Source organism: Anomalospiza imberbis, chromosome 14, assembly GCF_031753505.1.
Source record: "Anomalospiza imberbis isolate Cuckoo-Finch-1a 21T00152 chromosome 14, ASM3175350v1, whole genome shotgun sequence".
In the NCBI taxonomy this organism is placed as follows: domain Eukaryota; kingdom Metazoa; phylum Chordata; class Aves; order Passeriformes; family Viduidae; genus Anomalospiza; species Anomalospiza imberbis.
The window spans coordinates 10,127,509-10,143,269 of record NC_089694.1 but is presented as its reverse complement, the minus strand read 5'-3'; the positions used below and the strand labels follow the sequence as shown (position 1 = coordinate 10,143,269).

The following is a 15,761-nucleotide window of genomic DNA, read 5'->3' as shown; positions in this document are numbered from 1 at the left end:
CCCCTCCAGGAGCCCAGCAGCATGGAAACACACAGAGAGGAAAATAAAAGCTGTCGTGCAAAAATAATTTATTTTTTTAACTTGTATGCAAGGATGGCTTGTTTCAAGTACAGGGAACACCTAAAAGCAAAGAACAAGGCTTTCCACTTCATCGGCTGTTCTTGGTTGCTCTGTGCATTACTTATGCTCTTGGTCATTGGTGAAAACTACAGATTTTGTTAGAGGGCAGGGCAACTGGTTTGATGGGAAATCAGTTAGTGGGGATCCTCATGGTTTCATGTCTGGAATATCTTTAGGAACTGTATGAATGACAAACACACAGCCCATCCAAGGTAAGGACACTTTAATGTAAACAATTCTCCTAAGGTTATAAAAGGGAACTTGCCCAATTCTACATAAATGCCAACCAGAACAAAGCAAAGCAGGATCCAAAGTTAAGCAATGTAAAATTAATAACTAATTATTAATTAAGAACTGATCTTGAAGGGAAAAATATTTTTACTTGACAGTACAAAGGGAAAAAAAAAAGACATAAAGGATTTAGTAGTTCATGCTTTTTTATCCTCTCTTGGGAAAAACAAAACCAAAAAATATCCCACCCTAAGTTCAAAGTACTCTGAAATCTAAACTTCTACTTTTTGAGGAATAAATTCTATGAAATACACATTTCTGCAAATGTTACAAGAAAACTCACAGAGTTGTATTTACTATCATATAAATCATTCTGTTTTAAAGCATAGATTAGAGGAGATGCTGGAAGATGTGGTTATGTCACACTTGGGGAGACATCCTCATGATGGCTGCAGGTGGAAGTCATAGCCTTCATTCCTCCCTAAGAGAAATAATCACAAATATTTGAATAGATGAACACTGTAAGAAAATAGACAGTCCAGAAGGCTCATACTTCCATGAACAAGGGTGGTGGTGAGGGAAAGCAGCCATTGCTCCCACAGCACTCAGGAATACATATTCAAAATCCATTTTCTTATCACATTGACAGGCCCTGTCTGTAACGAGCACCTGAGTGACAGCATTTCAAATTACACGATAGCAAGATTAGGGCACATTTTTGGCAATGTCACTCTGCTGGCTAGTTCAGGTCAAATATACAAGTAAGTCTAAGACCTCTATCCCTGCCACTGTGGAGGGCTCTGCTCAACTGCAGCCAAGGTTTCCTTCCCCCACCAGTACCTGGGGAGTAGCTGGCTTTCATGTGGTTGACAACTGGGTTCTGCAGGGGTGTTACAATGCCTTGGTTGGGTTTCTGGAAGGCCGAAATGAGGTTGTGCACTTTCCGAAAGAGCCTCCGGTGGACCCCAGGCGCAGTCTGCAAAGCCAGAGCGGGAGAGGTGAGAAGGGGTGCTGGGTACTCTGTGCTGGCACACAGGCCTTGTCCTCAGAAATGCACACAGCTCCCAGGGAAGGAGCCAGCAATGGATGTGAACCCCCTGGTGTGCCCGTTCCAGGTGAGTCAACGAGCCACACTGCTATCTGCTTTCCCTGGGCACCCCAGCCTTCGTACACTGAGTGGTTCCCAGCAGCATGACAACAGAAAGGTGGAAGAGAGACAATTCCTTAATCACTACAAGAGAAACCCACACTAATTACCCATACTCACCTGCCACACTAATTAGGCAGACTTACAAGTGACCCTTTGCTATTTCTGACCCTGACTTATTGCACCCACTGATTTAACCTCCTTACCAATAACTTTCTAGCCTGTATCAGTAAGATAGTTCCATCCTAGAAACACCAGTGAGACAATCTAGAGAGCAACCTGGGCTTACTACAGAGAGGGAGTCCTCACACCACTAAATTCCAGCAAGGACACAGGCTCTTTACAAACCCTTCTTGCAGCATTCAGCGCTGGCTTATATCTTCATTGATTATTCCTGTCTACTTCTTGTACAAAGACAGCAGCCAAATGTTACCAATTTATTAAAAGTGAGAGTCTTTCTATCTCTCTACATTAGCAATTTTTCAAACAGTATTAAATGAAACTATGTGTATTTTTAATCAAAAATACAGTGTTTGTGTTAAATCCTTCAGGGTGTTCTCATAATAAGTCCTCTTCACCAAAGTCAAGGGAGGACAAGCATGGGTTCTGCCAGTATAGTCCCACTCAAGGGACACTGCTCTCACCCAGCAGCTCTGAGCTAAATCCAGCCTCCCTGGCACCAGCTGGAGTCTTCACACCGGCTGGGATTGCACCAGCACTGTTTTCAATTCCCTGCCTTGAAAGATGGGTGTGACTTGAGCTTGCTCAGAGACTAACCAGCCACATGGAAGGAAGCAGAAGCAGGAAAGGACCAGCTGCCTCTGGAGTCTGTTTTGGCCTTGGAATCACTCTGTGGGGATCAGTCGGAACTAGGCTGCTGTGTCTAACAGCTGAAGCCAACATGGTCTTAGCAACATTTACTTCATGGTTTCTTTTCCTTATGGGTTGGTATCAAGGATCTGTAGCTAGGACCTTCTCCTGCTGAGGATGTACAGAGAAGCCTGGGCCTTCAGCACACCTATGGTGTGAAATTCGAGTAAGATTTGCCTAAAACACAGCCAGGGAAAGCCCAAAAGCCACACACAGGGTGCCAGTAGAGGTCACAGGCCAGACATTATAGCAGGTCTACACAGCACCAGAAAAACCTCACTGCAGATGCTGATGTCATCTGGGGTGAAAGGAGGCTATAGCCTCAGTCAGGGAATTACCCTCCACAGGTGGAGGCCCCTGGCATCCTGGCATCCTTCCACAGATGCCAGTGCTTACTCTGGCAAGATGGGTGCACTGTCACCCTCACCTTGTCCTGAAAATATTCTGTCTTGGGCACTACAAATCCTAAACCTTACATCAGCATCCTGATGTCTTATAGAAAGAATTACTGGGCACTATTCCCAAGGGTCACATGGATAATTATCTACTCCACAGTAATGTCAGTTGCTTCCACCCCCTGATATGTTCAGGGTAACCCCAAGAATCAGTTTTGTGTTCCAGAATCACTTCTAATACAGTAATGTCCAAGGAATTATGCCTGTCTAGAAATTATACAATATTTGAAATAAATGTTCATTAACATACAAACAGAAAGCTAATTATAAATTAATACACAGAGTACATCCAAAGGAAGAAATCATAAAATAAATAGAGATTAACATCCCAATTTCATCAACCTAAATGTTGTCTGTATTACAAGTAATGTTTTTCTGCACCCAAATTACCAATTTCTTATTAGATGGGCAAAAAATATATTTTGTATCAAGTTTTGGCTATATTTTGCACTAATGATTAATTAATCTGGATTAATGAATTAAAACACCAAACACAGAAAATTATTTCTTTAGTATTCTGACATTGATGGTACATAGGATAGAAGGAAACAGATTGTGCTTGTCAAATTATAAAACCACAATATTTTTGCCATTTAAAATGATGTAAAATGATGCACTATTGCATTATGCAACAGCTGAAATGAAACAGGGAATTAATTTATGAGTTCTAGACTGTCAGAAGTGGCACCAAGACATCTTACTGATGGATGCACTCTAGATCGATTACCATCAATGAAAATCAGACTAGGCAGAAACATGAATAATTTGAATATATTTCATTAAATCTATGATCTATATCAAACAGGATGTAGATATTTTCAGAAGGGAAAGGAGAACTACACACCTCAGCACTCCAGGATCCAGTTTCTGTCTGGGACACTCTGTAGGTATAAACATAACCCTGATGCCTGTGGAAAAAAAAAAAAAACAGGTATTCATCATTCATTTCTCATGACAGTTTTCACAAGAACTACACTGTTATGTGAGAGTTAGCTCATCTGCTAACTCTTCCTTAAAAATAAATTCACCTCTAAAGGCTTTAGGTAGCTAAAACACCCACTGGCTAGATGCAGTGTTAAACCTACTGAGTTTTTTTTGGGATGAGGCATTGGTCTGACCCGGATCTAGTTTAGAAGTATTCAGTTATTTCAGGTTAAATGGCATTGCTTTTATTCCTGCCTCAGCATTTTTATTAATTTTTTTCAGTGACGTCTTTCACTAACACACACCAGAAACACTTTGCCTGCAAAAAGAGAAGGTGTATTATTGACAGGTAGCATTACTGTTCTGTGACTCATTTAAATGCAGATGTTAACAGCAGCAAAGTCATTACTGTAATTTATTTGGAAAGCTATACCCACTATATAGCTATATAGGAGTTAAATCAATTACTCTTTGCTTTGCCCATACATTCCCAACTTTCACATACTGATAGAAGAGACATATAAGAGTATGGAATCTTCCTTCTTTTAAAGTCAGAGTCTTTGGGGAATAAGGAGCCATAGTCTAATAACACAAGGCACAACTCATGCCGAAGTCACTCTTGCTTCTCTCATGAACCCAACTCAGTTAATGATTTACATGGTAGATTACTACACTAATATCCAACAATTTAGCTCAGAATCAATTAATAGGAGATCCATGAGTACAGCATTAGTTTAGATGGTATCAGATAAGAAAGACTGTACTGAGTTCATGCAGCATTTGGACTGTGCTGTCAGGCACATGGTGTGATCCTTGGGGTGTCCTGTGCTGCGCCAGGAGTTGGACTCAATGATCCCGATGGGTCCCTTCTAACTCAGTATATTCTATGATTCTATGCTTCTATTTCACATTACATAGGTTTACGTGAATACACAGCAGGATTTTAGGGACCATTCCCTATTTGACCATCAATTCTTATTCTTAAGAAAGCAGAAACATACTGCATTTCTTTCCAGTTATGCATGGCATTATAGCAGTTACTACAGAATAGGATGTCTGTGACATAGACATCATATGATTGCAATTATTTATGATCTGTGTCATGGCTCCTGGAAAAATTCCTGTTTTAAAGTCATTACAGCAACCTTTGCAAAGAGGTGGCTGGTATAATTTGCCCTAGAAGGAAGTTGTTAAGGGCTGGGTTGCTGCTACAACCCATCAAAGTGGGAGCAAAATGCCTGTGGTGATTCATGAGCTCTGCCCCCACCACTTAACTCCAACTGGGATCAGACACAGAGGTGAAGGACACAAAGCCGTTTTTTCGCCCCCGTTTTTCTCCAGCAAGCTGCAGTCCATCAGGCATTTGGACCTTGGGAAGAGATGTGAACAACCTGTTGTGGCTGCAGGAGGAGGGAAGAATGTGGAACTGCTTTCCTGTCCATGGCATGGCAACATGGTCAATGGCATTTGAAGCCACAACTCAAGCCCAGCTGGTTAAAAACACATTCCTCTAAGCCACTAGATTATGTATGTTCTTGTTCAGGGAATCCAGTGTCTCACTTTAAGGCACTCAGACAGTCTTGTACCATCGTGTTCTTTAAGAAAGAACTGAGAAAGACTGAGAGCTGTGCCATTTCATCAGCTTTTCATAACATGATGTTCACATGAATCTTTTTCTAAAAACCACAAGGAGCTTTGCTGTTCCTAAATATGGAGAACACCAACCAATACATGGTTACTGAAATGAGGATTTTACAACATTTTCCCATAATGTATGGGAAATATCAGAGAGGTCCTGGCATTTTGTTCCATCTCTTTGAAGTGGGTGTTTAACCTTCTCCACGGTGATTTTTTTTCAAGTTTCAAATCCACCAGAATCATACATCTATGGTTCTATACATCTAAAACTCATTCTCTTGCCTTCTATTTTCAATACTACACTGTGCATAAGGGTATGAGCAACCTGGTCTAGTGGGTGGCACCCCTGCCCACATCAGGGCAAGTTGAAACTAGATGATTAGATTAACTAGGTGAACCAAAGGATGTTTAAAGTTCCTTCCAATCCAAGGCATTTCATGATTCTATGATTCTACTACCCTTGCTTGATTCTTGGTTTTCCCAAAAGAAATGTTTTTCCAGCTGCTTCAGTCCCTTTAAAATCTGATTTTTCCACAAACAGCATGGTTGTCTGGAAAGCCACCATTTGTTGTTTCTTTCATTGTTTTTTCTACACAAGAGATTGCATGAGTTGAAGAGGTTGAGGGGCTGTGGTGCTCCTCTGATTCTGAACTGTCTCTTGGCTCTCAGCACTCTGCCAAAAAGGTTTGCTAAGCAAAATGAATTGAAAAACAGAGGTCAGACAAAATAATATTCAGTATTGAAGTATGGTGAATACAAGATAGGCAGCTATCCTGCATTTTTTTAAATATTACATTGTAAAATATTTCAGCTGAGCACAGGGAAACCACAAAGGATAGTTGAGATTAAAAGCCCATGAGGTTCTGAAAAAGAAACAAGAATTTGAGAAGATGGATGCTTTAAGCACAGTGTGGAGAATGGGAAGAGAATGATATTGTTATCGCAGCCTCATGAGGGACAAGTGAGAGCAATCCACTCTCTTGGCAAATGTTCATGTTTTTTCCAGAGAAGGAAAGACTGACAGGTCTGAGGGATTTTACTGTGCTCAAGTTGAAAAACACAACATTATCATCTGTTACTGGCTCTGAAGCCACCAGGAAAGCAAGACACTGTGTAAATGGGAGATGACCTGGACATCCACAACTGCCTCTTCAAAGGCAATGCCCAAAAGGAAGGAAGTGCATTTTGTTAAGAGGATGAACAGCTAGGTCTTCCCATTGAACTACTTTCCATTGCAACCTTGGTCTCCACAAAATGAATTACAGTATTTATCAGCTCTTCTGATAAATACTCTCCCCATGAATGTGATCTTATCAAAACTTTCTGTCATGCAGCAGGAACTTCCTTCATTACCACTTCAAAGAGTTCACCTTCCATTTAAAAGTGATATCATTTTGGGTGAAGTTTACTGCTAAATGGGAAAAAGCCTCCCTTGAAAAAGGTTTTTATGATTTAATCTACCTCACATGAACTAAGATCAGTGTGGGCTGAAGGAAGATCAAGGTGTTTTTCTTAAAAGAAAAATTAAATACACAAATTAAAATTGAGATTGCAGAGGACATTACCTTCCAAAGAATAAAGCCTGTAACACTGGAAAAAAGCAGGTGAAAAAGTTCATTTACTGAAACTTACATCTCAGGAAATGAGAAATTCTCCAGCTAACGTAATAGGACAGCTCAATTTTCTACATTTTACTCTCTTCAGTGCAGAAAAAAAGCTCTCAGAGAGACACAACGTTCCTATATGTGGTGTGATCTCAGGGAGCACTCTCAGTACATCGGTGTACCAGCACATCTTGGAGGAGGAGCAGTTCATGACACCCAGGTAAAGATTCACTGAAGGGCTCCTCCATTCCTTCACCTGTCCCAAGGACAGACACAGCCTCATTCACAACAGCAAAGCTCCTCTCTCCTGTCAGTGAAGCTCAAGGGACAGGAACAATCATGAATTAACATCTTGATGAATGAGGCTCTATAAATTTTTGATCATAGGCAAAAAATGCCAAAATGCTGGTGAGGGGAAAGCAGAAAAGAGCCATTGCTGTAAGGACAATACCAGATAGCACTTATGAAAGAGTGCTCTGGTCATCAGTAATGACATTTTTGTGACATCTCACTTTTTTTTTTGTCTGCATAGGGAAGGATGTGTTACACCAGCTGGGAACTGCACTAACACAGTCTTTGTTTCAATACATTCCCTTGGAAAACTTTGTCAAAGAAAAACATAGAAAAAGTTCCTGTTACAGGAACCAGTCCACTTTATATTATAGGTTTGTTTTTTTTTTACTTTGTAGCCAGATGATTCCTCCCAAGTAGTTACCAAGGCATCGTTCACAGATGACATACTGAAACACCATCTGTCTACCTGTCCTCTCCATTCCTCCTTTTTAGCTGTGATCAGACCTGTTAAAGCTGCATTTACTTGAACAGGTGAATGATTACAATCTTCTGCACCATTGAAATTGCCCAAGGACATTAAACACATGCTGCAGATTAAAATTAATGATGACATTTCAGCTGCATGGTATACTTTAAAATAATTTCCAAATACTTTGCATCTCAGTTGTGTGCCACGCAGTTGGGAAATTTTATTAAACTAATTTTTATTCATTTCTGAGCCCAAAATTGAACACATTAAAAGGGAGAAAGACAGATAGATGAGGTAAAACCATGTCAGCAATAAATTACATCAATTTCTTCTTCTGTATGTATCTTTCTCTCCAGATGTCATTGTGTTATGTCAATCACCACTTCTTACCTGGTACATTTACAACCTGACCTTACCTTGGAATTTCATTTTACAAGTTAGTTTAAGAACCAGACCATGGTGTAGCCTACAACCAGTGGTTCTGAGCATTATACCGCCCAGAGTCAGTTTCTTATAACTTTGCCACATTTCAGCATTTCAGACTGAAATCTCATTTCTTTGGTTTGCCTCAGCCTTATTTAGGGATGGAGAATGCAGAAGGGAACATGTTAGGTAAAACAATGTTTTTCCCATGTTTAAAAAAAATCTTCTAATTATCAGAGGAAGGAGTGCCCAGTTTTCAGAGTAAGACATAAAATTTGTTTGAAAGAAGGTATATATCTTGCACTCTCTGAAAGCAGTAGTGGCCCTCTAGGCTGCAAGAGAACCACCCTCTAAAGGTTGTTAGCAGTTGTAACATCACCATGTCTGGGCTGGCTGTACTATGGGCACTCAGCCAAGCAGAATCCATGATCTCAAATGTATGTATGTTGCCTGGCCTAGTTAGAGAGATAAAAACCAGAAAGTAATTTAATAATTGGGCATCTTGGATAAGAAGTTTGGGATTAGGTGGGATGGATGTGGAAGGAAAGAAAAGGGGATGGATATCTATGCAAGTTGGGCAAGGAAACAGCAACAAATGTTGACCCCCTGATAGAAAAACTAAATGAGTAAGGAAGAGGATATACAGAGGTAAATATGAGAGGGCTTGGTCTGCAAGTAGCACAAAATGCTGAAACAGCCAGGAGCAGAAGATGGGTGTTTTGGAAGCCAAAGTTGTATGAAAAAGGAAACAGACCTCAGCAATGCAAGCAAAGTCAGCAAGTTGTGCAGAGTAACATTGGGTAGCCTCAGAATCCCTTCCCATGGCCCTCACACTGGGAACCCAAAGCTAGAGGGTACTGCAGACCTGGGCCTCCTGTGTCACCTTTCTCTTCTGCGAAACAGTTAAACTCTTCATCTCTCACGCAGAGATAATGCTTAGAAACCGCTTAACGCTATGGAGATAAGTAGCACCTGCTCTGGACAGGAGCCCTGCTGGGGAGCTCAAGGGGGACTCAGGAGCAGCGGTCAATGGCATGGAGCAGATGAGCACAAGAGGTCAGGTTGGAGCCACTTCTGCCTTATCATAGGTGTTTGATGTAGGTGCAGATCAGCCCCTGAATACCCAGAGGGAACAACTTCAGGCAATTTCCCAGTGGGCAGCCCTGGACAGGGAATGTGGGTGATTGCATGGGCACAACAGGAGCTACAGAGGTGGGAGATGGCTACCCCAAAGCCAAAATTTTAATTTAGGGGAATACACAGCAGTGCCTTGGAGCCTTTAAGCTTTTCCTCACTCTCTCCTAGAATTTGTATTTTCTGTTTGACAAACAGGCTGATTCCCTCCTTACCTAGGTCTTAGCTAAGTACAGCAACTCAGAAATTACCACTCATCAGCTAACTCAAGCTGAAGAAATAGCATTCACATTGAGATTATGTGCAAGATACAAGCTCTATGTCTGCAAGAGTGAATAAAATAGGTTAAACTGGTGTTTACAATATCTGAAAAGCCCAACAGAGTGACTGTAGCTTAAATCACAGCAGCACTTGAGTGAGCATTTCTGTCACTGATTTCTGTCACTGATTCCTGTCACTGATTCCTTTAGCAACACTTCTTGTGGGAAAAATTTACCCTCAATATCACATGAGTAATACATATTAACTTGCTGTAATGCTGTAGCATTATAAAAAAATACATTATCTTGATTTTCTCTCCTGAAATTAACAAAAGCTTAAAAGAGGAAGTTAAGTCTTGTGAAATAGCTCTGGATTTATGCAGAAATTTCTGTGGAAGGTTGTCAGTATCTCTACCACTTCAACACTCCTAACTATCTGAAGAAATGCTGCTGACTTACCTAAAGAGCAAGTGTGTAGCCTTTCTGAGCAGGGTTTGTGTCAGTCTGGAACAAGGAGATTCCAGCCAAAAGCAATACCTCAAAGAGCAATTTCTTGAAATTCAGAAATAAAGTAAGAATTTATTCAAATCTGAGATGCTAAATAGAAGGCTATTACCTTATGGCAGGCCAATAACTTAGCCTCCCACTAAGTTTTATCAATTCCATGATTCAGGCTGTCTACCTTTCCAAGAAAAGCCATTGGAATATGTGAAGGTCATTAGCTAAGTTATGCTCAGCAAAGACAACACTCACTCTGGTAAGCAGGCACCTGAAATACTCACCTCAGTAAAATTTACCATTGTGCTATAGAAGACTTTTTTCAAAGCTGAAAACAATGTGTGATGTTTGCAACAGCTATGTTGAATTGAAGGGCTGCTTATTTTGTTTCAAATTACGTCTTAAATAATGATGATGATTATGTGCAGTGTTATTGAAAAATGCAATTATTCTGCCATATCTATCAAAAAGAATACATAGGAAACAAAGGAAAAGCTAAGCTGAAGTTGGCTTGTGATCCTGTATTACACCTTTGTACTGTACAGCTGATGTATCTGTCTCATCAGAAAGTTTCGGCACGTTGCCTTGAACTTGTGCACCGTGGTTGCAGTGACAGAAAAAATAGCACACGTAAAATCTGATAGGACTGCAGCCTATCCCTGTTGCCATTACTGTTGCTTCAAGAGCTCTAAACAGCTTTCAATTCTAGCTTTTGATTATTCTCCACAAATTTAATGCAGCACAGTACACAAACGGCTGGTTTCAAACAAATCATCTGAACACAGAGTTTGACAAGCATGGTCGTGTTTGTCTTACTTACAGCTCTGAAACAACTACTAACATTCTCAGTATTTTCAAGCATGTGAATTTTAAAACCCAAACTAGAAATGCTTTATCTTTGCCAATTCAGGCATGAGCTGCTTGTTTCTGCATGTGTGCTCATATATCTGTAAAGGATCATGGGACTTTTGGCACTCTCAGGCATTTTCTTTATACATTTTTCGGGCAGGCTTGAAGAGGCTGCTCCTCAAAGAAGTCACCATTAGTGTGTCCCGTGTCCCCCATTGACTTCATTAGGAGCTGTGAGCACAGAGGATTTCTGAGTGTGCTAAAAATGTCAAATGGGGCATTGAGCAAAGAGGAAACCAGACCAGTAAAGAAAGCTCCCTGGAACAATCAGGCTTGATATTAAAACCCTGGTGTACTGTGTGTAGTGTCTAACTTGTTTATGGGTAAAACGTGTATGTTTTATAAAGCATATGCATTTCTTCTAGACCAGTTCTCAGGAACAGCAAAAATCTTGCTTTCCAGTGCAATTCTAAAAGTTTCCAGGAAAGGATTGTGTACCTCTGTTGACATATTCACAACATCCTTAAAGTAGATATTATCAATTCAATAATGATATTCATACAATGAAGACCCGGGAGCATCTGGTATTAAAATCATTGCCAAAATCTGAAAGCAGCACCTCTGTTTGCAAGAGCCCCGGAGCATACAATTGCAAATCAAAACCTTCCTACTCTTCCATGCATAGTTTAATTGTGGTCTTAAAATATTTTTGAAAGTGGGTCCTTTGTGCTTTGCCGCAGTCACACCAAGAAAATATTCATTGTCTCTTTGAAGGCTTTTCAGGCACACCATGTGCACATCTCAGCTTCAGAAAGTGGAAAGTGGCATTCAAGGGAGATAAATCAGTAGCTCAGGAGAAACAAAGAGAGAAAGCAGAGAGTTTTCTAGATGAATGCTCCAGCAGGGTGCTGCCTGCTGCAGTTACCCACCTCTATAGGTCAGGTTTTATGCTACTACCTGTCTCTTTTATGCTTGCCCTGTAAAATCAGCGTCAGTCACAAGGGATTCATGAAGTCTTTGACTCTTCTCCTTTTTAAAGGTCAGGGCTCCACTTTTTAATTGGAAAAGCAAAAGGTGAATGAGCCTGACCATGAACACTGCAGTCCTCATTGTGTGCCTTAAGAGGCTCAAAGCCTGCCAAAATATGTCAGGGCTTTCTGGAGGTGCTCGAGGGGGAGGATGTGGTGGTGATTGTGGCATTACAAATTTATGCAGTTTCTTGGGAAAAGGAGACATTTTTTGAGCATAAGCAATGCAGTGAAATCACAGGTCTTGACAATTACAGTACCTGGAGCTGGAAGTGCAGAGCAGCCACTAATGTGAATTCAAGCAGATGACACCACTGTCATCCAAATATATGCTTAATTGCTCTTTTGATAAATATTTCTTTTCTCTTCATCAGAACTGTGCCTTGTAATTCCCCTGTGATTAGGAAAAGGAACCCTAAAAAGGGTTAGAACTGGGAAGCTGTAGGACTTTGTGTTTGTTTTGGTTTGTTTTAGTTCCCCAGGGAAGTGGAGGGAGAGGGGAAAGAAGACAGAGTGAACATGTCGTGATTTTGGAAAACTGGACTATTTTTCTCTTTTTGTTTTCTAATGGCAATAGAAGCACTACCCGCAGTATAAAACATACACACTCCTGGTAGAATTTTTCACTGGAAACATGCAAAATATTTTGTTTAGCTCTGGTACTTACTGCAGTATATCTAATGGTGACCAGCTTTATTGCCATGTTTCAAAGATCACTTTGTTACTTCTAGTAAATTCATCTTTTGTCTGATCTTCATATGTCTACATATTCTTATAGTGATCTTCAGCATGGATTCTGAACCAAAATGTAAACTGCTGAATAACTTTGTTATTCCTAATAATTTCCATTATTTATTTAGAATGAAATATTTTAAAAGCAGAGAAATACTTCATCCTTCTTTAATTTTCTTTTTCTTACAGAGTGAAAACAGCAACTGCACACTTCCCTCAGTTTTTACCAGAGCTGCCCTGCACATGCATGTTTGTCACCTGTTCCATGTCTGCCCATGAAGTTCAGACTGGAATCTGGACAGGTTATGTCCATTGGCTTCTTTGCCAAAGCCAGGTTCAGCATTCTCCACTGAATTTGTATCTCCATCTCTCACACCTTCCCTTCCTGTTCCTCCAGTCTCTCCACTAAAGTGCTCTGCTTTGGCAAACTTTGCCTGTCAAAGCACTTCTCTAGTTTATAGCCCACATTTCTTCAAACTGTCATTGCTATCTCACTGTGGGATCCTTTCCTGGTATAAAAACTGTCTCCACAGCTATTGTGTGACATGCTGTTTACCTATCTGCTATTTCTTACATAATATTTGAATTGACTGTTAAGAAGTATTGGAACCAAGGCTTAATTCTACCATTTTTCAGCCATCTTTCTTTCTGTATCAGTTCATACTCATCATAAGAGTTTTCATTTAAATTTTATCTATTTCAAATTTCCTTTCTAGAATAACTATTAAGGATCTATGTTCTGAGCCTTCAGAACACTCATCTTTTTTTTTTTTTTTTTTTTTGCTTTTACCCTTTTGTTTATCATACATAATGTTTCAATGCAACATACCATGGTGACATGAATGGCCCATACTTTTAGAAGCAATTTGGTCTGTTTCTTACTGAAGTATCTTTCCCTCCAAAGATTGCAGAGCTTCACAGTTAGAAATGCTTTAATTTCTTCCTATTCTCATTTTCCATATTTTATTTCACTAATGAAATTTCTTTCAAAGGGCATAAATTACTACCAATATACAAAAAATTCCAACTGTGTACAACTGAAAGACCTTGTTACGTACCTACATCCTGATTTAGACTGACGGTGGACTAATTCTAGTAATCTCTGTCTTATTCAGCATTGTAACACTCTTCCTGACCCTTCCTCTAATGCCTTAGTGTTTCACCTGCACTGAATGACTTCTGAGTCTAAGGGTGGTATATCCCCATTTCCTCTGATAGTTATTTTAAAGAGATTCTGCTTTTATTGCCTATTCCCATCACAGGAATCATAGCACTCCTTACCTCTTGCTATGTCTATTCCATTTTCATTTAACTCAAGATGCTTCTTATTTCTCATTTTTCAGCTCGCTGTTAAGGTATTTGTTAGCAAGAACACCTAACTCGGTTCACCAGATTGCATGAGAGAAGTAAAAATACATCCTCTGCCACAAAGACTTTTCCTGAGAAGAGTATTGTGTATTTTTGGATTGTCTATAACCTTCTTGCATGTCTCCATTACTGGTCTATAAGAGGAAGATAATGATGCTCACCCAGGGCTTAATTACATATTGTCAGAAATGTATTCAAGGGATTTCGGGAAAACCTGACTTAGGACCCTTCTTCCTCTTGTGCTTTTTTGCCAGATACCTGAGTTCCCTCTGTTAGCTGATTTCATGCTGGACCTAAAAGGGTTTTCTCTAGTGTTCCTTCTCCTACTGAAGTAAGGCATAAGTGTCATCTTTCTTTTTCTGATGCAACGGTACAGTGTTACCAGGACTTCCAAGAATTTTGCCAACAGTAGGGTAATTAAGTTTCCTCATTAAAATGAGCTCCTATGAATATAAAGTCCCCCAGGTCTCCCAGGGGAACCTTTACCCTCTCTCTGACAGACCATCCCATCAGATGTCTCCCTTTTCACCCTATTTGATGAAACATTAGTTTGTTACCATCAGTATTTCATGTGCATTACAGGTAGTTTGCTCCAAGCCTCATGGCCTGTGGGACAAGCCACAAGCTTGTGGGACTGAGAGCATCCTGAACATAGGCACATTCTGGATGGCAGCACTCAGTGTTACCTTTCCCGATGACAGGGTCCCTGGGAATGCTGCTGAGCACACCCATGAGCACACTAGGGAAGCAGAAGAACACAGGCAGAAAGCAAGAGGGTTGTCCAGCACAAAGAGGCAGTACACACCATCCTGAGCCAAGTCACCTGGCGTTTCTCCATGACACCTTACTTATCCTTCCCATGTGCCTGCCTGCTTTCCCTTTATGGTTTTTTGTCTGTGCAAAGCATGGGCTCTGCAAGGCAAAACCCGCTCCTCTTTGCTTTGCAAGGTACCCAACACCACTTACTGCACCCCTCTATCCTAAGGTGAAGGAGCCAAAAGTCTCACGTAAGCAGATGGTAAGACCAGAACATACTTTGTTGTGGGGACACCCCTATTGTGGAGGGGCCTGTCGGCAATCAGCTGCCGCCTGAGCAGCCCTGGCGGCCCCGCGGTCCCAGCCCGCTCCCGGCCCGCACTCACAGCACACAGAGGCAGTAGACCCCCGGGATGCTCTCGCTGTCCCGCAGCAGGTAGCTGCCGTCCATGCCCGCCGCCAGCAGCAGCTTCTCCCCAGCCTCTCGGGTGATGGCCCCGTGGTAGACGGGCACTGTGTCCATGCCAGGGCCCGTCCCGCCGCAGCTGCTCTCCTGTGCTTGGCGCTTCCTCCGACTGTGCCCCAGCCGTGTGCTCCCTCAGCCTCCGCGTCTTGGTGGCAGATGTAAACAGGATGTGTTCACACCTCTGAAGCCTCTGCACGGGGTGAGACGGCACTGAGGGAAGAGTGAGGAACGAACACAGAAATTTTGTGGGTTTTTTTCCTGTGCCCTTTTCTGTCTTCCTTTTACGTAGACTATACCATCCTTGCACCCTCACAGCTGTCCTGCAGAGGTGTCATTTCACACCTATTCTCGGCCATGTGGCTCCTGCTCAGCAGAGATGGGTCTGGTGAGGCACACGATGGCCAAGGGGTCAACGGCTGCCCCGGCTGGGACAGGGAGGGCAGGACCAGGGCACTGCTGTCAGCGGCTGCGCCAGGCACTTCCCTCTCCTGGTGT

The 15,761-nt window shown here is 41.5% G+C and overlaps 1 protein-coding gene across 2 annotated transcripts; it reads right to left on the bottom strand.

Annotated features, from left to right (window-relative positions):
* Positions 1-67: 67 nt before the first annotated feature.
* Positions 68-15,393, bottom strand: SH2D1A (SH2 domain containing 1A). 2 transcript variants are annotated; one of them, XM_068204862.1, is made up of 4 exons: positions 15,187-15,391; positions 3,668-3,731; positions 1,192-1,327; positions 68-832 (listed from the first exon to the last, which is right to left on the bottom strand). In XM_068204862.1, the coding sequence occupies exons 1-4, from the start codon at positions 15,321-15,323 to the stop codon at positions 792-794; spliced, it is 378 nt and encodes a 125-aa protein (XP_068060963.1). In that variant the 5' UTR covers positions 15,324-15,391; the 3' UTR covers positions 68-791. The 2 variants fall into 2 exon arrangements, with proteins under 2 accessions (XP_068060963.1, XP_068060962.1); XM_068204861.1 differs by lacking the exon at positions 68-832 and having other exon boundaries at positions 839-1,327; positions 15,187-15,393.
* Positions 15,394-15,761: the final 368 nt, after the last annotated feature.